This window comes from Cervus canadensis, chromosome 7 (genome assembly GCF_019320065.1).
Source record: "Cervus canadensis isolate Bull #8, Minnesota chromosome 7, ASM1932006v1, whole genome shotgun sequence".
NCBI classification, from domain to species: Eukaryota; Metazoa; Chordata; class Mammalia; order Artiodactyla; family Cervidae; genus Cervus; species Cervus canadensis.
The window spans coordinates 70,868,097-70,892,744 of record NC_057392.1 but is presented as its reverse complement, the minus strand read 5'-3'; the positions used below and the strand labels follow the sequence as shown (position 1 = coordinate 70,892,744).

Sequence of the window (24,648 nt, the reverse complement as noted above, 5' to 3'; positions counted from 1 at the left end):
ATAAAAATTCTTTTTAAAGGCAATCAACATATTGGATCTGGCCCAAGAGCCCGGTTTATAAGAGAACAGGAAAGACAGATCTGCTCCAAACTCCTTTTCATTAAACTTCTTTCCACTTATGAAAACGCTAAATCACACCCCACAATGTGCAGATGCCAAGGCCTCCAAGCTTTTTCCAAATCCCCTTCCCATAGTCCATTCAGGTCCCCACTCTGATTCACAATGCTCCACATTTTATATTCCCACTGTCTCTGTCTGCATAGCAGTTTTAAGAGTTTTTGCTATATTGTCTTATCCTTATAGAAGTGGTCCTTGAACAGAGCAGAAAGGGAGACAATTTTACCCCCCAGGAGACTCCTGGCAATGTCTGGAGACATTTCTGATTGTCAGGACTTTGGGACTGCTCCTGGCATCTCATAGGTAGAGGCCAAGGATGCGGCTAAACACCCTATGACGCACAGGACAACACCCCAACAATAAAGAGCTATTTGGTCCAAATGTCAACAGTGCCAAGGTTGAGAAACCCTGCCTTTAAGGGATAATGTAGTTTAATAAGTGTGCTTTAGTTTCCTCCCCTATAAAATCATGAAGAGTAACTAAGACACAACATTCGAAAACTTTACCACACAATAATTAGTTAACCTGATCGCACACTTCTTAGACTAGGAACCACCTCAGCTGGCTCTGCATTCTCCCCCCAAAGCACAGGCTTTTTCACTGGCACTCAACAAATGTGAAATAACATATTCTTTATAGTAGAATTATTGTTTTTTTAAAAAAATGCCATTATTATCTAAGAAATTTGACATTCTCCTATAATCACTCCTTACCAAACAAGGAGTGAACAGCGTAATTCATGATTCATTAGAAGAGACTATGATAAACTACGCTGAATCCTAAGTATGTCACAGAATCACCTCCATATTAAGATTGTTAATAAGTTTGCTATGAATTGCTTTGTCTTACTTCAACAGATGGTTTCTTAAGAGATCCCAATATACAAATGTAAGGAAATCTCATGCAATGGGCTCAGATTCTTCTACTATACCAGGTCAGTTTTGACCCTTTCAATTCTCAGGTTTTGAGTTGAATTATTCAGAAACAACCTTACCTGTAATCATAAGCATGTCAAATAAAAACAGCAAAAGTCAAATCTCAGAATGAGTATGTCAAACCTGGCTGGCATCAAATCTCAAATCAAAATCTTTGTGTTTTTTTTAACTTTTCTCAGTTTATGCATGTTAGAGTCAGCACAAAAACTCTAAATAATTACAAAAAAACATTGGGATTAACATTCACTCAAGCAGCCCTGCGTGCATGCAAAGTCACTCAGTCATGTTCAACTCTGCGACCCTGTGGACTGTAGCCCACCAGGCTCTTCTGTCCATGGGATTCTCCAGGCAAGGATACTGGAGTGGGTTGCCATTTCCTTCTCCTGGGGGTCTTTCTGACCCAGGGATTGAGCCCAAGTCTCTATGTCTCCTGCATGGGCAAGCGGGTTCTTTACCTGGCAGCCCTACCACAGGGTAACTGACAATTGTTTCTGCAGAGTTTCTGGAGGTGTGGCCCCCGGGCTCTGAACGTCAGCAAGAATCTTTAAACTTATTAGAAGTTCAGATTCCTGGATCCCAACCAGACCTATTGAATAAAATTTAAGAGGTGAGGCCTGGAAATCTACATTTTTAATCACTTCTCAAACATTTCCTTCACATAGTAAAGTCTGGGAACCTTTACCAGGAGACTGAACCTCAGAAAACTGATTTGCCTCATTTGTAAATTTGCAGCATGGGTCTTGCTTCCACAGACTATCAATAATTAATTTAACATAAAATCCACACCCAGGTCCTACCATAAGAAACAAGTAGAGAATTCTGCTGATTATTTTTGTCCATATATGTATGTCTGAAGTAAGCAGATATTTTATGGGAAATGCTGAAAAAATACTGGGGACAAATATAGATAGAATTATTCAGGAAAACAGAGCTCAACTCTGGGCCCCACACAGGTCACCATTTAGTATGTAAATGCTGGATACAGCAATTGCTAGACTGACTAGGTCCCTATCCTTATTTGCCCTTTATGGTGCATTTTAACTGTTTAATATATACATAAACAAAGACTAAGATAATTTCAGAGAGTGTCAATGCCACGAAGGCAAAGAAATAAGTTGATGTGATAGAGAAAGTCAGTGGGGGAAGAAAGCAATAGCAGTGGCTGCCTGAAAAGTAGATTCCTTGAGGAGGTAACATGTGCGCTGGGTTCTGAAGGACAAAGACCCAGTCATCAGGAAGCTGAGGAGATAGCGTTCTAGATAGAGAGAACTGTTTCGATAAAGACCCTGAACTGAGAGCAAGGTTTTCATGAAATCATTATAGAAATTAAATCAGAAATCAGATTATATGTACAAGATGTTTCATGACATAGAAAATACTATTTTATAGTATCAAATATCATTTTTATTAATATGTTAGAATTGTTTCAGGACAAAAGCCAAGATAATGAAAGACCTCAAGTCTAAGTCATAGGAAAAATTAAGCAACTGAGGCTCTAATACCTGGAGACCAGGAGACACAAGTATGTGTTTGGGGGAAGAAGAGAGAAGTCTTTTGAAGGACTATGTTCTTGTGGAAGAGGATTTAATTTTTTTTTTTTTTAATAGTTAGATGGAATGAGCTTGCACTAGTAAACATTTCAGGAAGGCAGAATCTTGGCTCAATATGACAATGCACATTCAAAGAAAATTGCAGGTAAATAGGATGACTGGGAGGCAATGAGTTCCACATGAGTGGAGGTGATCAGGGATGGAACAGATTGCTAGCAGAGGAATGACTGGGCTAGATAACCTATAAGGTAGGTCATATACCTATAAAGTCTGCAACCCTTTGAAAACACACACACACAGAGTTTCAGTGTTCCTTCTCCACAAGTACTATAACCACTATAACCAACATTGCCTCTTGACCTCATAATTTACAACCTAGAGGAGGTTTTAAGAGAAACCTGAGAGATACAGAGGACTCTACCATGTTCCTTATTTACACTGTCACTCAGTAATAACGTCTTCACCTCTGCAATCATCAATATATATTTCCAAAGGGCAAATTAAGAAACAGGATAGATGAACATTCATTTTTGAAAACTGTGGCTAAGATTTAGTGGTGTTTTAGCGATGAACATTAAACAATTATTTGGACCCATTAAAACAATTACTCTATTTTAACAAAAATGTGATGAAACTGGATTTCATCAGGTCCCAATAAACGGCATGCTAATGAACAGCCAAAGTCTCCAGCAAGCAGGTATGTGGCCTTTTCTTGGTTTATTTTTTAATGGGAGCCATAGGCCCAAGAAGGAAATGGCAACCCACTCCAGTATTCTTGCCTGGAAAATCCCCATGGACAGAGGACCCTGGTAGGCTACAGTCCATGGGGTCACAAAGAGTCAGACATGACTGAGCGACTTCACTTTTTCACTTTTATAGGCCCAAGAAGATGATTTCCTCATTAAAAAAAAAAAAAACCCTGACAGAGACTCTCTACTCTTCATTATTTATGTATATTGTCCAGTAAGTAAAGCAAAAAACAGATACTGAATTGGCATCTGACTACACAGGCCCAAAATGCAAAAGATAAACAAACCTAACTTTCCAAGGACAGAGAGACCAAGTGAGACCTGGGAGTAAAACTAGAAGCTACTTCGAAAAGCTAAATGTAACTAAATGACCTTTATATAAAATATACTTCCACATCTAGATGTATGTGGCTTAAATGAAGATATACTCCAAGAAACATTCTCTTAATATCTACATATACTTTTGTTTATTCAATTAAGTATGCTTCTTAAAAAACTACTTGTAGGGCTTCCCTGGTGGCTCAGTGGTAGAGAATAAGCCTGCCAAAGCAGGAGACACGATCCCTGGTCCAGGAAGATCCCACATGCCGTGGAGCAGCTAAGCCTGTGCCCCACAACCATTGAGCTGTGCTCCAGAGCCCGGGAACCACAACTACTGACGCCCAAGCACTTGAGAGCCCGTGTTCTGCAACAAGAGAAGCCACTGCAATAAGAAGCCTGAATACTGCAACTAGAGAGTGGCCCCCCTTGCTGCAACTAAAGAAAAGCCCAAGGAGCAATGAAGATCCAACACAGCCAAAACATAAATAATTAATTTTTTTTAAAGATTCTACATCTTAAAAAAACTACTTGTAAATAAAATTATATTATGACTCCTTTAGGACAACTTATTAAAAGAAACTTTGAAGAATCTTTCCAGAAAAGAAAGGCTACATCCACATCATTGTTCATAAAATTATCTAGGAACAACAAAAGCTAGAGTTACAAAAATTAAAAGATTTAATATTTAATGTCAAGAAAGTATCATAGAATTTTTGATATAGAAATCTGTTTCTAGGGCTATAAAATTTATATTGATGTGTACAGTATTTTAAAAATATACCTATTCCATAAAGGTTAAACATAACCTATAATGTGAACAATCACTTCCTAACTTATTTCTCTTTAAGTTCATGTATAGTTGAAATCTGGTCTGGCAGTTTTATTAAGCTTTAATCCTTCAGAGCTCAGAGTAACGGTAGGATTGGATTAGTGACTCAGGAAACCCAGGTGTCTCTGTCCTGGAGGGGGTGCCACCTAATGTCATCTGGGTTGCCTAGAAACCCAATCCTTAACCGGGTATGGAGGTTTAATTCTTCAGATAAATCATTCCAAGTCCCCAAAGCATCTATAGCAACACTCTCACTTGACTATTGCACAGGAAAGCTATGGTACCACAAAACACCACAAAGGGCTAGCACAAGGGACCAAGTCTCCTGTCTGCAAATCCAATGTGATCACCGTGGCCAGCGTTGCAGTCTCCCCTCAGCTTGACAGGGGCCAAACTTCTGAACCAACCACTAAGAGAAGGGCACCCTTTAGAACAACAGTGTTAGCAACTCAGTTGGTGTATTTCTTTCCTCTCCAAAGAGCTGAGACCTCTTGCCACTTGTTTTTTTTTCCCTCGGGTACCAAAAAAATTAGGGCTCATTTTGGATTTTCCAAACATTCTCATCCTTAATTGAGAATCCTTATCTTGTGATTATCCTCTCTTGCGGGAGTGTATAGTCCACCTCTTAGATTAGTGGACAAAGCTGTGAATTACCTTCCAAATGTGCATTCTACAGGTGGGAAGCACAGCATGATGGAACGGTGCTATAAAAACAACAGCATTATACAGAGTTGCTTCTCCATATTGACAGCAAATCAGAAGTAATTTTCTGCCTAAATCAGGGCTTAATTCATTAGCTCACATTAATTCGCAAGTTCAATCCAATTTCTCAAAAGGCAATAACATGATCTTCCAATCTAATTACCTTCACTGAAAGTATTTAAAAGCATTTGCTGAGACACCTTTCTTTCTTGTGTCAGACAGGATAAACATCAAGTGAACAGCTGGGGTAGACTACATTCTTTCTAATTGCAGGGGGTTGACCTTTTAGGAAATAATCATATTTTGCAAGAGTGAAATTTTCCCGAGTGGACACCAAAGGGTACCAACTGGTAAAAAAAAAAAAAAGTTAAAATGTTTATAATTTACATACACTTAAATATATACACACACACACATATACTTTTGACATTCTGTAGCACTGAAAATATTACAATCTGCTGGACTTCAATAATTTAATCAACTAAGAGATGTTTAAGATTCAAAGAAGGAAATTTCTAAGAAATAGAACAACAAGACAGAATTTACAGTTGAAATGCCATCCCATATCATTACCACTCAGGAAAAGTGATAGATATTTCTCTTAAAATAATCATGAGGAAACAACTGGTCTGTATTGAAGGCATTTATTTCAATAGCTCATTCACTAAAACCCCCCGAGCTTTAGTTCAAAAAGGTAATTTCGATTTTCTTTTGATAATCAGGAGAATCAAGACACTTTTCTAAACAATCACATTTTTAGGTCATTTACTTGGAGAAAATATCTCTTAAAAGCATGTTTAAGGTGAACCTGAAAGCAAAAATTAGTATAAGAACAAGAACATTTTATTCCTCAACTCAACCTCAAGTTTAGCTTTTAATTATTTCCTATTTTGTAAGAGTTATTGCTGCCATTAGTCCTGTGTTTGTGAGTCAGCCAGTGTTCTCCTAACACTGTTCACTAAACTCATTTAACTCATGCCCTAGGCCAGTAGCAAATCTCCTTTTCCAGCTGTGATACTTTAATAGTTTAAATTTCTAAAGTAAATAGCATCATTCGCGCCTTTAAAAACCAGTTCTAGCAGCGATTAACGAAACTAAACACTTCAGAGAGCTTCAAGTACGTACCGTTAGAATTCACGCGTCAGATACAAGCTCTGTAACATATAATGAATGGAAATGCCCAAACCCCAGAATCCAGTTTAGGCAATGGGACTACAGATTCATTTAAAAAGATGGAGAGTCAATTAACAAGTATATTATTTCATTTTAAATCTGTTATGAGACACGTATGAGTGAGAACAGACAGTACTGCTATTCAGCATTTATGAACCGAAACCACACATGAGCCACGTTCAAGCTCAATGAACTTACCTTATATACTTGTCCATATGTTCCATTGCCAACAAGTTCCACCAATTCAAAGATTCCTGCGGGGTCCTGAAAGAAAAGAAATAAACAATAAAAATTCAAAACAATACTCTAGCCGTTGTCTTAATCAAAAGCAAATGCACATTTAAAATTAGTAAATAAATAACAGCTTTGAGGAGGCTCTCATAAGAGTATTAAAGTTTAATTCAGCTGCAGCCATGAAATGAGACAAAATCCATTTGTTTCTATTTTACACTTCTATGAGATGTGTTTAAATCAGACAAAAGGAGACAAGACTTTCATGGAAACAAACAAAAAAAAGAATTAACGCATTTTGTACTGTCAAATGGAAATACACTTGTGGGTACATTGGCATAAAATGAAAGACACATCAGTCTAAGGGGGTTCTAATTCTTAAGATCTTTCTGTTTGACATTTCTGATCTGCTCCCTCTGTTGAACACTGGCAGTTGAGAGAGGAGCGCTACTATACTGTGGGGCAATCCTCCAGCGGTAGTCAACAGTTTTCAAGAGAAAATGGAATCCACCTAACTTCCTCTCTCAGAAGGTATTCCTCTGAATTCATCTCCCTTCCTGACAATGCTGCCTCTGCAAAACACGCTTTTGCAGACGGCCTCCAGTTCTTGCAGGACTTGGAGGGTCCCGGCAGGACCCAGAATGCAAAGGAAACTGGAGAACGACGCACATTCTTACCCATGAACAGGTGTCTGCTAACCTGAGAGTCACTAAATGTTCCCGTGTTCAGTAAATATCCAAAAATTGTGTTTATTATTCCTGAATTACCAACACCAAAAGTCAAAAAGAAAAATCAAAGCCTATAAAATTCAACTCACAGGCAGAATCTGATCTCTTCTGATTCCTACTTGGAGAGAAATGATTTCTTTAAAGGCCTAGATCAGGAATCACAAACGCGCATGTCCACAGAGGGCAAGCAAGTAACCGAGAAGAGTGAGGAGGGCCACGGAGGTCTGTGGCAGGATGAGGAAGTCATGTCTCCTTTGTAGGTGGAGGGGGGTGCCTAGCTGGAACCAACAGCTGTCGCTTCAACCTATGAGCACAGTCTTACCAGGTCTAAAAATTTCTTTGAAATGAAATTGAACATTTTGCATAATGTGAGATCTCCTCATTTTTAAATGTTAGGCATTAGCTCACTTAAAACACACACACACATAAAACAACACACACAACAACAAATACGAGGGACAAGTGAAAAAGATTTCAACCTCTGACCTAAAAAGCATTTCCCATCTCCAGTCAACAGGTTTTCGGAGCACTGCCAAATGGCATGACAGTGGCTGAGCGGCAGAGCGGACAGGTTCAGACAGACCTTTTAGGTTTTTAGACAGACCTTTTTGGATTTTAGGTTCAGACAGACCTAGGCTGAACACGAGCTCTGGCTGGTGTGGCTGCCTGAATCCAAGATCCCCTAGAAGAGCAATTCAGTCTCTATGCAGTCAAAACGGGGATGACATCTACCCAGGAGAGTCCTGGGAAAGAGCAGGTGAGGGGTTAGCACCCACCTGCCCATAGTCAGCAATCTAATAGGAATTGTTTTTAAGCCGAGGAATCCCACACCTCTATAACATTTAAAGGGAGAAGTGCTCATATTCATGGAGAAGAAGATAAATGAGTTTAATGTGACAAGTTAGAGCTCATTAAAGTGACAGCTTTCATTAAGTCAGGCCCAAGAAAAGCACTTTACAATGTGCCTTCAAAGATCCCTCACAGAGGGACTTCACTCGTGGTCTGGTGGCTAAGACTCCACACTCCCAGTGCAGTGGCCCCGGTTTCGATTCTTGGTCAAGGAACTAGGTCCCATGTGCTGCAACTAAGAGCTCGCCTGTCCCGACTAAAACATCTCCCATGTCACAACTAAGACCCAGCACAGTCAAATAAATAAATTTTTTGCAAAATAAGTAAATAAAAGATCCCGAGAACCTAAAGACTCCCACATGCCACAACAAAGATCGAAGATCCCATGTGCCACAACTAAGACCCTGCCAGATAAATAAATAGAAATATTCTTTTAAATTATGCATTTAAAAAAATCCCACAGAGAAAACAAGTTAAGAAAAATAGTAAGACAAAGAAACAGTTAAAGCACTTAAGTCACTCACAAAACTGGAATTAGCATTATCCATTGTTATAAAGCCACGAAGGCAAGAAACCCCACTCCAGACTGATGGAGAAGTCCAGAAATTCCATCTCTGCCTCACTTGGTCAGGGAGGTGTTGACAAAGTCCCAGACAGCACCATAAGTCCCAGACAGCACCATAAGACAAGACAAAGAAAGGGCCTAGAGCTCTGAGCATGGAGACCCCAGAGCTAAAAGTCACTGGAGGCGCCTCAAGATGGGAAAGAAAAATGGTGTTTGTTAAACTACTAGACCATTAGAGCAGTAGGTTTTATAACAAACGGAATTAGAAAGAAGTGAAGAAAATGGGGGTGGGGGAGAGAGGCCCACACATGGTGGCAGCTGCTGTTTGTTTCTAAGCGGCGCTTCCCAGGAGTTTGTTTGCTCAGTGGTGTTTCTGCAATAAATTTCGAGAGGTTCTACATTTGCTTGAAATATCTCGACTGTTTTCAACATTCATTTTTCTTGATGTAAAAAAAAAAGAAGAACAAAAGAAAGGAGATGTAGGATGAAAGGGAAAGTGAAAGTCACTCAGTCGTGTCTGACTCTTTGCAATCCCATGTCTGACTCTTTGCAACCCCAAACAGTGCATGGAATTCTCCAGGCCAGAATACTGTAGTGGATGGCCTTTCCCTTCTCCAGAGGATCTTCCCAACCCAGGGACTGAAGCCAGGTGTCCCGCATTGCAGGTGGATTCTTTACCAGCTGAGCCACAAGGGAAGCCCAAGAATACTGGAGTGGGTAGCCTATCCTCAGGAAGTGTTGAATGAGTGAATGAAAGAATGAATGAATGCATTCATTTATTGAGCCCTTACTATGTGCTCAACACACTTACATGTACTATCTGTAACCCTGGGAAGAACTCTACAAAGTAGACATGATCTTCTTGACCCAGGAATTGAACCAGGGTCTCCTACACTGCAGGTGGATTCTTTACCAACTGAGATATCAAGGGAAGCCCCAAGATGTAGGGTGGTGACTACTAACTGCCTTAAGGAGCCTGGGAAGCAGGGGAGGGTGGTGGAAGGGGATGCAGAAGCAAAAAGAGGGCACAGAGTAGGGACACCCTTCTACACCGAGGGGTCACCCTACCTCACAAACCTCTCCTTGGGACTGGGGTTTAACGGGGAGGTCTCAGGAGGAGCCAAGCAGCTGACTTCTAGGTTCCTTCCCCTCCTCAAATAGTCCATTCACAGGCAGGTGGCCCCGCCAATCAGATTCAAGAAGACTCAATGCCAGGATTCTGATTCCAGCGGCTTGGAGAGAGGGGGGACATACTGAGGGGGCTCAGAAGCAAAGGTCAGAGGGACTACAGAGTATGATGGCAACTCCTCTTGGGTAGGCAACTAAACCAGAAACAGTCATCAAGTTAGCGTGTTTCCCCAGGAAACAGACTCTGAGAAGGGCTGAGATTTACACAGAGGGAGTTAGTCAGGGTGTGCCTCAGAATCACCACCAGTGGGGAGCCAGTGAACAGGGTCTGGACTGAGCAGATGAAGGAATTAGAGCAACGGGGAGGAATACAGATTCCATCTGCTCCCACAGGTGCTCTGAAGTCAGGATGACTCTTCAGGATGACCCTACCCTGAGGCACAGGGACCTCTCCCTCACCTCCAATGACCAGTCATTGCATGCAGGCTGTCCCCCAGCCCAGTCCCAGAGGTGACGATCTTGGGTGAAGGGATATTCTTTCAGCCGAGGATAATTCCCGGTATCGCTAGTCGCCTACACTCCCAGCAGGTGGACAGTGAGCGCCTCAGTAGTGGAGAGCACTGTAAGCATTGTGGCCAGAAATGAGGCTTCCCTGGTGGCTCAGACGGTAAAGAATCTGCCGGCAATGCAGGAGACCTGGCTGGGGTCGAACCCTGGGTCGGGAAGATCCCCTGGAGAAGAAAATGGCAACCCACTCCAGTATTCTTGTCTGGAGAATTTCATGGACAGAGGAGCCTGGTGGATTACAGTCCATTAGGCTGCAAAGAGTCGGACATGACTTAAGCGACTAACACTTTCACTTGCAATTGAAAGCAAAGTCTCCAGGCATCTACCTACTCCAGTATGCTACAGTAATAAGACAAAATGGCACAGAGTCATGGTGTTTGAAAGAAATCGGCTCTCTGAGACCCTAGAGAGCACAGGCAGAGCTACTGTTCATGAACACGCGAACTGACAGCTGACACTGTCAGCTAAGTGTCCCCCACCCTTCTCCCTGAATCCAAGAGCCTGGGTAGCTGGATGTCTGTGCATATACCCTTACACAAATGCATATAAATGTTAGAGACCTTCCCTGGGAATCAAGATACAGCTTGAGCATTGTAAGTGTTCAGCTGTGTTCTCCACTCCTGGAGGACTCTAAAGTCATTTCTCCCATGGCTGACCAGCAACCTGGATCTCTTGTTTGTAAAGGTCTCTTCTCAGCCTGTCCTGGGTGTTCCCTATGAGGCTCTGACACTGCTGAGCGTCACCACTCTTGTTGGAATCCATCCTCTCCATCCTCTTCCATAACACTACTCAATCTCTCAGAGAGATTGTTGTTTCTTCTGCCTCTCCCTTAAAGGTTGGCCAACCCCAGGGCTCCATACTCATGTTTTGCACGAAGTGCTCATGATTTTATGCCCCAAAGTCCACCATATCCATCTATTCCAATCCATTCATACAACAGGGCTCACCATCTCTTACTGGGATTATTTACTTTCAATCAATTCTCTCCTCCTTTCAATCTTTCACACCAATCGTCCTCAAACAGACATTTCTACACACAACACACCCTGGTTTAAAATCCTACACAACGTAATTCAAATTGAAAGTAAGGAATCTGTCGTTCTGAGGCCCAGCCCTCAGTCCCAGCCTCGTGTTGCAGTCTTCTGCCTGCCAAGATTATTCCTCCTAACATTCTCTTTGAGGCAAGCCCATCCTTGAAGGCCCAGCATCACACCTCCTCTGTGAAGTGAACTGAAGTGAAGTGAAGTCGATCAGTCGTGTCCGACTCTTTGCGACCCCATAGACTGCAGCCTACCAGGATTCTCAGTCCATGGGATTTTCCAGGCAAGAATACTGGAGTGGGTTGCCATTTCCTCCTCTGTGAAGCCTGTCTCTAATTAGTGCCCCGCTTCTCTGCACCCACAGCACGCGCCATGATAACCCCTCTCATACAGTGTGATCTCCTCTTCCATTTCTCCCCCTTGATGCATTACGAATGGCCTGAGAGCAGGCTCTGGAGCATATTTACCTCAGTGTTTCCCAGCACTTAGCATGGCATCCAACACACAGCTACAAGACAAAACTCTTTATCCAATAAGACTGATGTCCCACACTCCCCATGCTACACAATATGAGGAAAGGAAGTTGCAAAAAATGGGATCATGTATATGTATGGCTGAGTTGCTCTGCTGTGCATTGGTAATCAGCTATACTCCAATACAAAATAAAAAGCTAAGAAAAAAGGGGGGATCAAAAAAAGGGGGGATCAGAATGCAGAGCCAAAGGTCTAACAAACTTATCTTATTTCTTTTTCCATCTAGACAAAGCTGTCCCAGACACTGTCCCTTCCACAACACCCTGACCCAGTTCCCAACTGCACAAAACTGTCACATATATGGCTTCCCAGGTGGCACAGTGGTAAAAAAATCCACCTGCCAATGCAGGAGACACAAGAGACGCAGGTTCGATCCCTGGGTTGGGAAGATTCCACTGGAGAAGGAAATGGCGACCCACTCCAGTATTCTTGCCTGGAAAATCCCACGGACAGAGAAGTTCATGGCATCACAAAGAGTCAGATACAATTGAGAGGCTGAGCACGCACACATCACACGCATAAGCTCCTGTGGTATTCCCAGCTCTAAAGAAAATTCTAAGGCCCAATGGAGTAAGCTGTGCCTCAGGTGAGTAGAGAAGACAGCTTGTCAGGATGTGACCATGAACAATGCAACAAGGAGAAGACTGTGCCTAATGATCATGTTACAAAGACAGGAAAGGTAAGAGGCAAGAATCAGCTTAATTCTTCTCTCGTATTTGCTTAGCAGCTCATAAAGCCAGGATGGGCAGCGTGAAAGAAGGTTACATACACCAAGGAAAAAAGAGCACATGGTTGACATTTACCGAAGTCAGGAATCTAGGAATCTCTGTTGGCTACACATGCCTTTATTCAGATCGTAACCTTTGCTGCAAGGCTGAAAAGAAAATTTAATTCTAAGGTAGAGTAGTTTACACTATTTCATAATGAAATAGAACAACATATCAAAAGACAAGCTGTTCCATGAAAGAAAATGTAACTTTTCAGCAAGTACTAATGAAGGCAAATTTGGTTAGTCATAATAATAAAAATCGCAATAATCACTAACATTTTATGAGCACTTATGTGCCAGGTACTATTCTAAGCATTTTCCATGAACAGGTTATTTCATTATCACAACTCTATCAAGTGAATGCTTTTGCTGTCTGTGCTTTCAGAGGAGGAAACTGAGGCACGGAAAGAGGAAGCATTAAGTCAAGGTTGCACCATCGATGGGTGACTGGTCAGACTCCCTGGGCTCTTCACATCAGTACCCCATCTGCTTCACGGAATCAGCGTTCCCAGCCCTTGATTTAAAACTTGCAAGTTTCAAAACTGCCCTCTGTCTCAGCTTCTCCATCTTTAAAATGGAAACAATAGTATCTCCCAGGCAGGGTTGTACTATGAGGACTGTGAAGATGTCCAGACTAATTTAGGCCCTAAACAAGACATCAATAAATATTAACCTCTTTTCCTTCCTTTCTTTTCCTCTTTAAAAAGAGTTCATTTAATATACAAGGAATATGCCACAGGAAAATTCAGCCTGTGTTTCAAATATTTTCAACTATTAATAATAAAGCCAGTAAAAGAAAACCAATTGTTTGTTAACCAGGACTACCAAGTGCATAACAAACAGGGTCAGATATTTATGGACAAAAAAGGGTCTCTTTAGAAATTAGTGAGACACTTGGGAAGACATATTCAATTTTGAGGTTTCCTGGGATGCTGGAATAACATTCTCTCAGCTATCAGCTGAAGAAATTCAGGTGCCATTGACAGGCTCGAGTCTGACTTCTCAGCAGGGTGGAGTGATTTAAGATCTAGGAGTTAATACTCCCAGTCACTGAGTTATACATTAATTCTCCCAGGTCCCCTGAATGACACTGGATTTATTGGAACACTAAATAACATATATGGACTAAATCCCAAAGACTGGGAAAAGCAAACCTAAATATATAACTAGGAATGACTACTTCTTTAGCACCATAAAAGATCATGCATATTCTTCCCAGTCTTTCCCCCTCCTCTGAAAATGAAATCAAGAGAGAAATTGGGAGCATGCAATAGATTCTAGATACCCCTTCTCCCAAACTCCTCTCACAGCCATTCTGTGACTGGTCTTTCACTTGAGGTCACCAGTTCTGTGGCAGGGTGAAATAAACCCCCACAGGATACAGACGACCGATAGAGCTCCTAGAATGACTGTCTACCCCCAGATTCCCTACTGACATCTGCCAAAAGACTGTGCTTACTCTAAACTAAAAGACCAAAATGTTATTTCTCTTAGAACCATATTTAGCAGCTGTTTTGTTCGGTTCCAGCCCTAACTGACAAGCATATGCTTACAAAAGCAAAACAGAACAAAGAAAACAGGAACAGTAGGAGAACTCTCCATATTTATCTTGAGGCTTCAGGCTTCTCAACACCATCATTATTCCAAAGTAAGCAGAGCACTGGGAATCACTGTGCTGATGCACTCAGCACCCCCAATCTGAGTCTGTGATGCGCAGGCAGCCGGACAAGGTCCCTCCCATCATTTTTCACTGACCGTCCCTTCTAATGTGAGGGTCTGAGGAGCCAAAGGTCTTGTCTTCCACAATGAGTTCATTCAATCCCTGGGTGCGAGCCGCACCCTCCAGTGCAATGCGGGCATGCTTAGCTGTGTCCAACTCTTTGTGACCCCCATGGACTGTAGCCCACCAGGATCCTCTGTCCATGGAATTTTCCAGGCAAGAATACTGGAGTGGGTTGCCATTTCCTACTCCAGAGGATCTTCCCAACCCAGCGATCTAACCCACACTTCTGGCATCTCTTACACTGATGGACGGGTTCTTTACCACTAGCGCCACCTGAGAAGCCGCACCCTCCACACCCACCTAATGTCAGAAGTGGAAGCAGGTGGTACACTGGCCCTGCCTCTTGATGCTTCCGGTCTGATGAAGGAATAGACATGAGCACATTAACTACACATACACAGTCATTAAATTACGATGACAAGTGACATGCAGGAAAAAGACAAGGTGCTCGCAGAGTATATTCCTGGAAGATCTACAATATAGCCCAGATCTCTTTATTAACATACTGCCCAAGACATGCCTCTCAAATGCAATCAATAATTCAGGTTAAAAAATTATATATATAATAAAATGAAACACTAGTTGCTGTATTTTCTCACTTGATCATCTATATAAACCATGCAGAGCTATCAGAGGTTTGGTGTAAAAAAGTTAGGTTTCAAGTCGAGATTCTGCTCCGCTAGTGTTATGTGACTGCTCGTATTCTGGTTTACCCATCTGTAAAATGGGATAATCCCGCTTGGCCTGTGGTCTTTGCAAGGCCGTGTCCCATACAAGCTGGGCATCTCCTGAGCCACACGTGTCCCTGGTTGTCCTGTGGGAAGGGTGGTGCTGGGGTAGGCTGAGTCGATGATGCCAGCTGCGCCTACAGCTGCACTTGGCTAGATAGTATTGGTGTTTGGACACGGTCCCAGTCAGACCTCAAGGGACACTGTCCTCGATGGTGGTAGCTGCTAGCCCTTGGGTCAGGTGGACCAGAGCCTCTCCACCTCCTGTTCCAGCCCCAGGTCCACCTGCTGCTCAGCGGCCAGAGGCAGTGGACCAGGTTTCCCCACGCCTGCTACTGCTGCCCCACTCCAAGCAGGACTCAGCAGCTCCAGCCTGTCCCCAAGAAGGCAGCCTTTAGAATGAAATCTGAACCCCGGCCCCTCAGATTAATAGAGGTGAGACCTTAGCTATAACAGTTATCACTGTCCCTGGGATAGACAATGGCCTAAATGCTTTATATACATTTTCCTATTTAATCTTCAAAGCGACTGTAGCAAGTAGCTATTACTAACCCCAATTTTCCGAGGATGAAACAAAGGCTTTAAGACTTAAGTAAGTTGCTCAAGGTTAAATAGTTTGTGGTAGAGACAGCAGCCAAGACCAGACTGTAAAAGGAGCATAAAGAATACCCACCATGAGGACTGTTCTGAGGATCAGAAAAGCATTTAGCACAGTTGCATCAGTCATTGTCCGACTCTTTGTGACCCCATGGACTGTAGCCCACCAGACTCCTCTGTCCGTGGGATTTTCCAGGCAAGAATACTGGGGTGGGTTGCCATGCTCTCCTCCAGGGGATCTTCCTGACCCAGGGATCGAACCCACGTCTCTTATGTCTCCTGCATTCGCAGGCGGGTTCTTTACCACTACACACGATACCAACGCCCACAACGCATGGCAGTGGTTAACAAAAAGAAGCCACTACTATCATTGCTGCTGGCTCTGGTATCACTAAAAGCTGCCCAAGATGACACCATTGTCAGTAGTAAAGGCAGCGGATGGCTGAGCTACAAAGAATACTGACTACTTGGAGTAAACAAATTAATTGACAGCGAGAGGCAATAAACCATAGTAGTTAAGACCATAAACTATAACCAGAAAGCCTGATTCTGGTCCCACCTTCACCTTTTCCTAGCCCTGTGACCTTAAACATATCATTTAATTTCTCTGTGCCTCAGATTCCTCAACTGTAAAATAGTGACAACAGCAGTCCTTACTTCCTAGGGTTATTACAAAATATACAGAAAACATTTCAAGCAGTGACTGGCATATTCCAAGCATTCAGAGGTGTTTGTTAATAATCATTATCCTAGAATGCAAAATCTAAGAAAAGAATCATACTAGTTTTGTTCATTGCAGTGTTCCTACCACCTAGATAAGTGACTGGGACATTATAGACAATATATTAACAGTTGCTGGATGAGTTAGGTCCCCACATCACCAGTTCTACCACCAAAAGCCATAATATGATAAGATCTCTGACAATTGGAGTAAGAGTTTCTGAGACTGTACCGATAAAACCCCTCTCTTCATTTTTTACAGAACAAAGTAAGACCGAGGCAGCTCCTATATACTCATAAAATCATAGGTTTTTCCAACAGAAAGAACTGAAGTGGCATGTCCAAGGTCTCAAATAGTTAGTAGCAGACTTAGGTTAAGAGTTCAAGTCCTTTGACTTCTAGTCTTTCTCTGTACAATAAAATCCTTTAATAAACCGAAGTAATCACTCACTGTCCTTCAAACAGTGGGCCTGGAAGGCAAGCGAGCAGGAACTCTGAGGAAGGGAAGGAGGATGTAGCCACTAGTATTCTGTTGTACATTTCAGGTACTTGGGTTGAGAAGTGAATTTATTTCATACCCAGAAACAATGTAGCAAGAATTATCACACATCATCAAGTTGATATCACTGAGACAATCAATTTAGTAGTTCACATGTATATATTAACATAGATGAAAGGGATTTTTTCAAAATATATTTTTCTCAGTTCACAGACTATATTCACACTCACATTTAGCTTAGTTCCAAATTACAGCTGACCCTTGAACAACACAGGGGTTGCGGGGCTGAAAATCTGTATATGACTTTACAGTGGCCCTCCGTTTCCACATCAGTGGAACAGTTCGGCATCAGTGGATTCATGGATGGTGTAGAACTATAGTAGGTATTTTAAAAAAGTCTTTATAAGCGGACCTATGCAGTTAAAACCCGTGTTGTCTAAGGGTCAAATGTATTTCCTTACAAGCGAAAACAAAGATTTTTGCATAATAGTTAATTGTTATCTTCTGGCTTACATTGGGAAAATGGGCCTAGATGACTAGAAAATTAAAATTTTAAAAAGAGCAACCCGAGAAGGACGTACAACATTAACTTGGTGTACTCGATCTGAGTACACAGGTATTTAAATCCTTTGTCAACTGTTAGAATTGGCCAGCCAGCCCATCTCAACCTTCCTGAGCTGGAGACCCTGAGCTGTGGCCACAAACTTGCCTATGCACGTGTGGACTAAACAGAACCCACCACTCTCTTCAGGGACAATTTCCTCTACAACTGCAGTCAGGGAAAGGCACACTAACTCCTCAAATCAGACTGAGAGAATTCTCCAGGATACTAGGTCATGAGGCAGGTTTTGGACAAGAAGCCTTCCAGAACTTTCCTCAAATCTCCCATAGTCACTCCAGCTCAAACCTGTCAAGTCATTCTAAAGATCAATACGTACATAAAGGCCTCCCACCTGTCCCCCTTCCTTCCCAGGTTGTCAGGTTGTCACAGAGATTATACAGCAGTTTGGGGAAATGTATCAGTTTAGAGATACACAAACGTGGGATGTCTCTAGGCCTGTCAGGACAAGGTAACTTTCCAGTATTTCCAACAACACGAGGTCGAAATGATGGGAACCAGACTAGCAAAGATTCTGGCATTTTGCCTTTGCAAAGATGCTCAGATGAAGAAAAAGGATAGCAATTGCAGCTGATGGACTTTAAAGACAAGAACTGATTACCTAAATAATTAAGTAAGAAAGATTAGGAAACCATCTAAGATTCCATTTTGGGAAAATAAAAAAGAGCCCTAACCCTGCCCCCCCAAAGGTTAACCACCTGCTTCCAACAAACCAAGGACACATATGTGCTTGCAAGCATTTTCAGCCTTTCTCCCCACACCTACAAGCAATCCTGCAGTGGACAACAGGCTCTCTCTGTGGGATGAGGAGGTTAATATTAGCTGGCTCGATCCCCTACGACTCTCGCTTGCAGAGGGCAGCAGCACAGCCGAGAGCCATGAAGAAACCGTCAAGAGCCCCTGAGTATCAACTTGGGGAGCAGTCTGTCATCTGGCAGCAGGCGGAGCCCCTCCCCACCCACCACTTGGTGTCACCACGAATGGCTCTGACAAGGGTTCATTGGCATCTGATCTATTTTTTTCTTCAAGGTTTGTGTCTCTACGGCCAGGCTAGCACTCAGGATATACTACTTTGTTCGTTTGTTTTACATGGCAGATACTTTTTGGAATGGGGACTTTAGACCATATTTTCAAGGATCTAAAGAGTTTTTTGTTGGTTTTTTTTTTTAACAAATCTAAGAAGCTCAAGCTAAATTTCTGAGTCCCTCCAGGCTTCCAAAAGTGCTGAATTTCCATTGTCAAAGAAGTTTAGGAACACTGAGTTTAAAAGATTAGCAATTGAGCTCTTCTCTATTGCAGGGCGTCTCAGAGCCTTTAATGTATTACTGTACACGGAGAATCTCCAAGAGAGGGCGAAGCTTTCCACACTGGCAAACCTGTCTGGCTGTAGAACACCTTTTAAGGGACTCTGTTGTCTCTCTAAGCGCTGGTGTTCCGTGGAGCACAGGTTAGAAAATGATAGCATACAGAGCAATCTTTCCCTTCTCATTCATGCTTAACCAAAGTTTGCATCTTAAGTTACTACAGCAGAGACTGTTCAAAGCCACGCAGTATCTGTTCTCCCATTGGTCTTTAGTAACAACAACAACAACAAAATCCCAATTTTATCTGGAAGACAATGTACCCAGATCAAAAACTACATGCCCTAGATTCTTTGAAGGTGGGGGTGAATATGTGACTAAGTTCTGGTCAATGATGTGACAGCAAAATTATTGTGTGGGACTTTCAGAAGGGTTGCTCAAATGGAGTTGACCTATCTGACAGAAACACTCTACTGTCCTCCACCCTCATCAATCTGACTCCCTGGAATGTAGATGTGATTGCTGGAGCCCTGAAGCCATTTCTGACCGCAGGTGAATTTCAGAAAGAAGCCTCAGGCTAGGTTGGCAGAACAATAAAATGATTCTAAGCCTCTGATGGCCATGGTATACCACTGGACTGTCTGTATCTGGACATCTTTAAATTGAATGAAAAATAAACTTCTATCTTCCTTAAGCCTCTAATATTTAGGGTTTTCTGTTCATTACAGCTGAATTCTAATTCATTTACTTTGAAGTTTACTGTTCAGGTATTTTTATTTATTTATGTTTAACTAACAGTCCTTCTTTAAAGTATTCTTTTCCATCGGCCTTTGCTTTGGTAGAGGTCACAGGCATTACAGTTGTTCAACAGATAGTTCTGTTCGCTTTCTGCTGGTATGTTATAAGGCAGTACTTGTTCATCCCTCTTTATGTTGAGTGTAGCCACATGATTTGCTCTGGCCAATGCAATGTGAGTGGAAGTGATGTGCCACTTTCAGATGGAATATTTGATTGTTGGTGTCCAATATTGTGGAGACTATGGAATCCTATGTGGACATGAATCCTATGTGGACATGAATCCTATGTGGACTATACAGTTGGATAGTCTGTATCCAACTATACAGACAATAGTCTGTATCCTTGGATAGATGATGAATCGAGTCCTCTCCTGATGGGCTCTGGACACGTGGCATGGTAAGAAATAAACTTGAGCTTTATGAAGTCTCTAAGATTATTAGTTATCACAGCACATCTTAGCTTGTCCTGACTGATAGAAATGACCCAAAGATGGTCATGATGATAATCTCACTGTATAAGGCTTTATGATTTCTGAAACAATATTTGAGAAAAGTCACTTTTTACTAGGTATCTCCTATGCCTCAGATAATTGTGCAGGGCATTTTACAAAAATTATTTTATTTGGTTTCTGCATTGATCTTGTAAGGTAGATTGTTCACAAGAAAGAAAACTGAGGCTAAAAGAGTGACCTATAGAAAATCAATGTCCAGAGCCAAAACGTACATTGCTTCGTACTGTCTCCAACCACTGTCTCCAACCCTCCCCACTGTCTCCAACCCTGGAACATCTGAAGGCAGCCCTGGGAACAGCAAAAACCTTACAAAGCTGACTGGCAACACAGGAGTTCCTGGAACCCTCTGTTACCAAGGAGGAGGTGGGGGAACCGGACTTAAAAAGTGGAGTTTGTTCTCTCATGTGGCCGACCACACCCTGTACGGACTAGACCGTGGCATCCTGGGGCTTGCAGCCCTGGTGCCACGCTGAGAACAGCAGAACTGCAGGTCCACCGACCGCTCATTCAAGTGCCTTTATACTCAAAACCTGCTCTCTGAGCCACTGTTAAGGTAACATAGCAGCTGAGAATAACTAATTGGGCAACATTCTCTGACTGCTGGCATGAGCAGTTATAATCTTGGCATCACCGTGGCAACCTGACTGGAATGCTGGTTATTCGCACAAAGAAAAACTGGTCTCCATTCAGACCAGGATTGAATTTTGTCTCTATTCCACTTTTTCCCATTACAAGTTGCTACCAAAGGAACAATGCTTCTTTTAAGAAGAATGTTTATGGTCTGTGGAAAAACAGCATTTTCATAGTCTGGAAAAATTCGTAAAGAGGGGGAAAAGTAATATATCTTTTATTGCCAGCAGAAAAGAGATTTTATTAACACAGGCTCTATACAAACAACATTAAAGGGCACTGTGGTGGAGTAAGTGGCCACACAATTCTATGGAAATGTCAGTGCATAGCATGGGCAATGGGTTACTAACAACTAGATCACATTAAATTCATCAGATCCCATCTACTGGGCACCTACAATGTGCTACCGTAAGCCCTTCCTCCATGTCCCAGTGGCTCTCCTGCCTATTCTACTCCATCATCCAACCCCAAGTTATATCTTGTCAACCTCTCTCCAACATCAGCTACAGCCAACTGCTCACCAGGCCCAGAAGATGCTCTTAAGTCCTGTGTCTTTTTTTCTTGCTGTCAGGAAAGCCCTTTGTTCCCATCTCTAAGTCTCATCAATCCTCTGAGGTCCAACTCAAATCATGCATCACACCTAAGGCCCTTCCATTATATGGCACTGGTGTAACCTCCACATTCAAGCTGCCTTGATTGTATCTGTCTTACTACACTGTAAGTCAGCTCTTCCAGGAACAAGGTCTGTGTCTTCATTATCTCTGAATCTCCCAAGATGTTTAACAGTGATGCCTGACACATCAACCGTGTGACATGGGAGGATGAGTATCAATTTGTGTACCAACAGATCAGGGTTTTAGTGGGGCTTTGCCACATCCACTTGTGCAATCTTTGAAAAATTACTTAACTTCTTTGAGCCACAGTTTCTTCACCTATCAACCAGATGCTACTCAAAGTGTGGTCCACGACCAGCAGGGTCCACAGCACCTGGTAGGGTTAAAAATGCAGAATCTTGGGCTCTGCTTAGAACTACTGAACCAGACCTAACATTTTAATGAGATCCCAGGTGTAAGTGAAGACTAATATTGCAAAAGGTGGATAAAATCCACCTTGCAGAATTATGGTGAGAATGAGGGAAAGTTTATGGAAAATACCCGGCAAGGAACATGATACGTAACAGATCCTCACTAAATGAGGAAACTATTACTACTGATAAGAGTATACCAATGCTTAATAATTTACTAACATACTAATAATTCCCTAATATAAAATGGAATGAAAATTGAGTTGTGTGGTGCTATGAAGAATCCATATATGATGGCATAAGCTTCCTTCAAGGAGCAAGTCTAATTAGTAAAAATAGAGAAAATGAAGAAAAACGAAAGGACTGTGGTTTAGAAGATCAGAGTTCCCAATCTGATTCATCATTTACAGTTTTCTCTGACACTGAATCCACTGAGATTGTCTTCACACTTGGTTTGTTCTCCTATAAAGTTGGCATAAGAATATCATTTTACTGCCTGCCTCTCAGGGTTGTACTAAAGTCAAAATGAAACAAAAGCATTGAAGAATTTGCCAGAGCGAAGTTGGGTTGTTATCAGTTAGTACTAAAATACAACATGTCCATCACAAATTTTCTACTCCTGAATCCAGGCTCAAGGGTGGCCACCCCTAAAGGACAAAATGGCACAGAATAATGTTCAGCCTGTTCCATTTTATAGGATTTGAGGGTGGAGTTTTAATGGAAGGAGTGAAGAAAGAGGTAAATGGTTTGGGGGGTGGGGTTGGTTTTCCCTGCTCAGGCAGTGGGCATGGTAAAGTAAGGGCTGAGGGTACCCACAGCTTGGAAATCCTGAGGAAGGCATGGGTACAGAGTGCCACCGTAAGCCCCAGGAGAAGGAATTCACAGCAGACCATCTCAGCTTCAGATGTTAGGAAAGAACAGTTACAGGAATCCTGAGGATTCTGGTTTGCCAGGCGGGGGACCTAAGACTGGAGGGCTGAGGAACGAGGCGGCAGCACTTGTCCGAATCCAGTTCTCAAGAACCTGACTCACAAAACGAGATGAGACGGGAGATTAGCAGCCATGTCCTAATCGGTCCTACAGGCAGAACACAAGGGAAATCCTAAGAGCTCAGATGGGTAGGAGATGGACACAAACACAGTCAAGGAAAGCTGAAAAGTAGAGGTGAGCATCGGGCTGGACTTGGAAATACACATAGAATTTGCGTAAGCAGGAGACTGGCAGAGGGGAGAAATTTCTTTCCCAATGGTATTATTTTAAAAGAATACATGTTAATCGCATGTATCATTTCTGTGAGAAATAACCCAATCCTGGAAACATCACTCATAGGGCTGCACCTTCATTCAGCAAGCTTTAGATTATTTCTAGAAATCTTAGGTCCATCAGCATTTCATGAGGCAAACAGATTTCCGGCACCGCGCCCGTGTAACCAGGGCAAAGTGGCAGACACACATGGGATAACAAATATAAAATCATTACTTTTTAAACAAAGTGTCATGTCTGAAGTCTTATTTATCCCAGGCAACAAAGGAACAAATACATAAATTACACTACTGTAGTAATTTGTTTACACTCATCTCCCCCACTCATCCAGGCTCCCTCTTCCCCAAAAAGCAGGGGCTGGGCTCTCTTCTTATTAACATTCTGAGCAGCTTACACAGTATCCATGTCACAGAGGGCACTTAAATTGGTTAGGTAAGTAAAAAATTTTACCAGTATGACAATAAGATAGCACATAAAAGCTGTTATTTACTTTTTCTTAAAAGGGCTTCCCTGATAGCTCAGTTGGTAAAGAATCCGCCTGCAATGCGGGAGACCTGGGTTTGATCTCTGGGTTGGGAAGATGTAGGAAACCTGGGTTTGATCTCTGGTTGGGAACATCCCTTGGAGAAAGGAAAGGCTACCCACTCCAGTATTCTGGCCTGAAGAATTCTATGGATTATATAGTCCACGGGGTCGCAAAGAGTCAGACACGACTGAGCAACTTTCCCTTTTCTTAAAACTCAACTTTAAAAAAACTAAGATCATGGCATCCAGTCCATTCACTTCATGGCAAATAGAACAGGAAAAAATGGAAACAGTGACAGATTTTATTTTCTTAAGACTCCAAAATCACTGCGGACAGTGACTGCAGCCATGAAATTAAAAGACGCTTGCTCCTTAGAAGGAACGCTATGACAAACCTAGACAGCGTATTAAATAGCAGAGACATCACTTTGTTGACAAATGTCTGTATAGTCAAAGCTATGGATTTTCCAGTAGTCATGTATGGATGTGAGAGTTGGACCATAAAGAAGGCTTAGCGCCGAAGAACTGAGGCTTTTGAATTGTGGTGCTGGAGGAGACTTTTGAGAGTCCCTTGGACAGCAAGGAGATCAAACCAGTCAATCGTAAAGGAAATCAACCCTGAATACTCATTGGAAGGACTAATGCTGAAGCTGAAGCTCCAATGCTATGGTCACCTGATGCAAAGAGCCAACTCATTGGAAAAGACCGTCATGCTAGGGAAGATCAAGAGCAGAAGAAGGGGATGGAAAAGGATGAGACGGTTAGATAGCATCACCGACTCAATAGACATGAATTTGAGCAAACTCTGGAAGATAATGGAGGACAGAGGAGCCTGGTGTGCTGCAATCTATGGGACTGCAAAGA

The 24,648-nt window shown here is 42.3% G+C and overlaps 1 protein-coding gene across 7 annotated transcripts in view; it reads right to left on the bottom strand.

Moving 5' to 3' along the window:
* Positions 1–24,648, bottom strand: part of TNIK (TRAF2 and NCK interacting kinase) — a 390,807-nt gene that overhangs the window by 297,545 nt on the left and 68,614 nt on the right. For all 7 annotated transcript variants that reach the window (XM_043473737.1, XM_043473739.1, XM_043473738.1 and 4 more), the window contains exon 2: positions 6,575–6,640. In XM_043473737.1, coding sequence (XP_043329672.1) covers positions 6,575–6,640 — 66 coding nt within the window. The remainder of the gene's footprint in view (positions 1–6,574; positions 6,641–24,648) is intronic.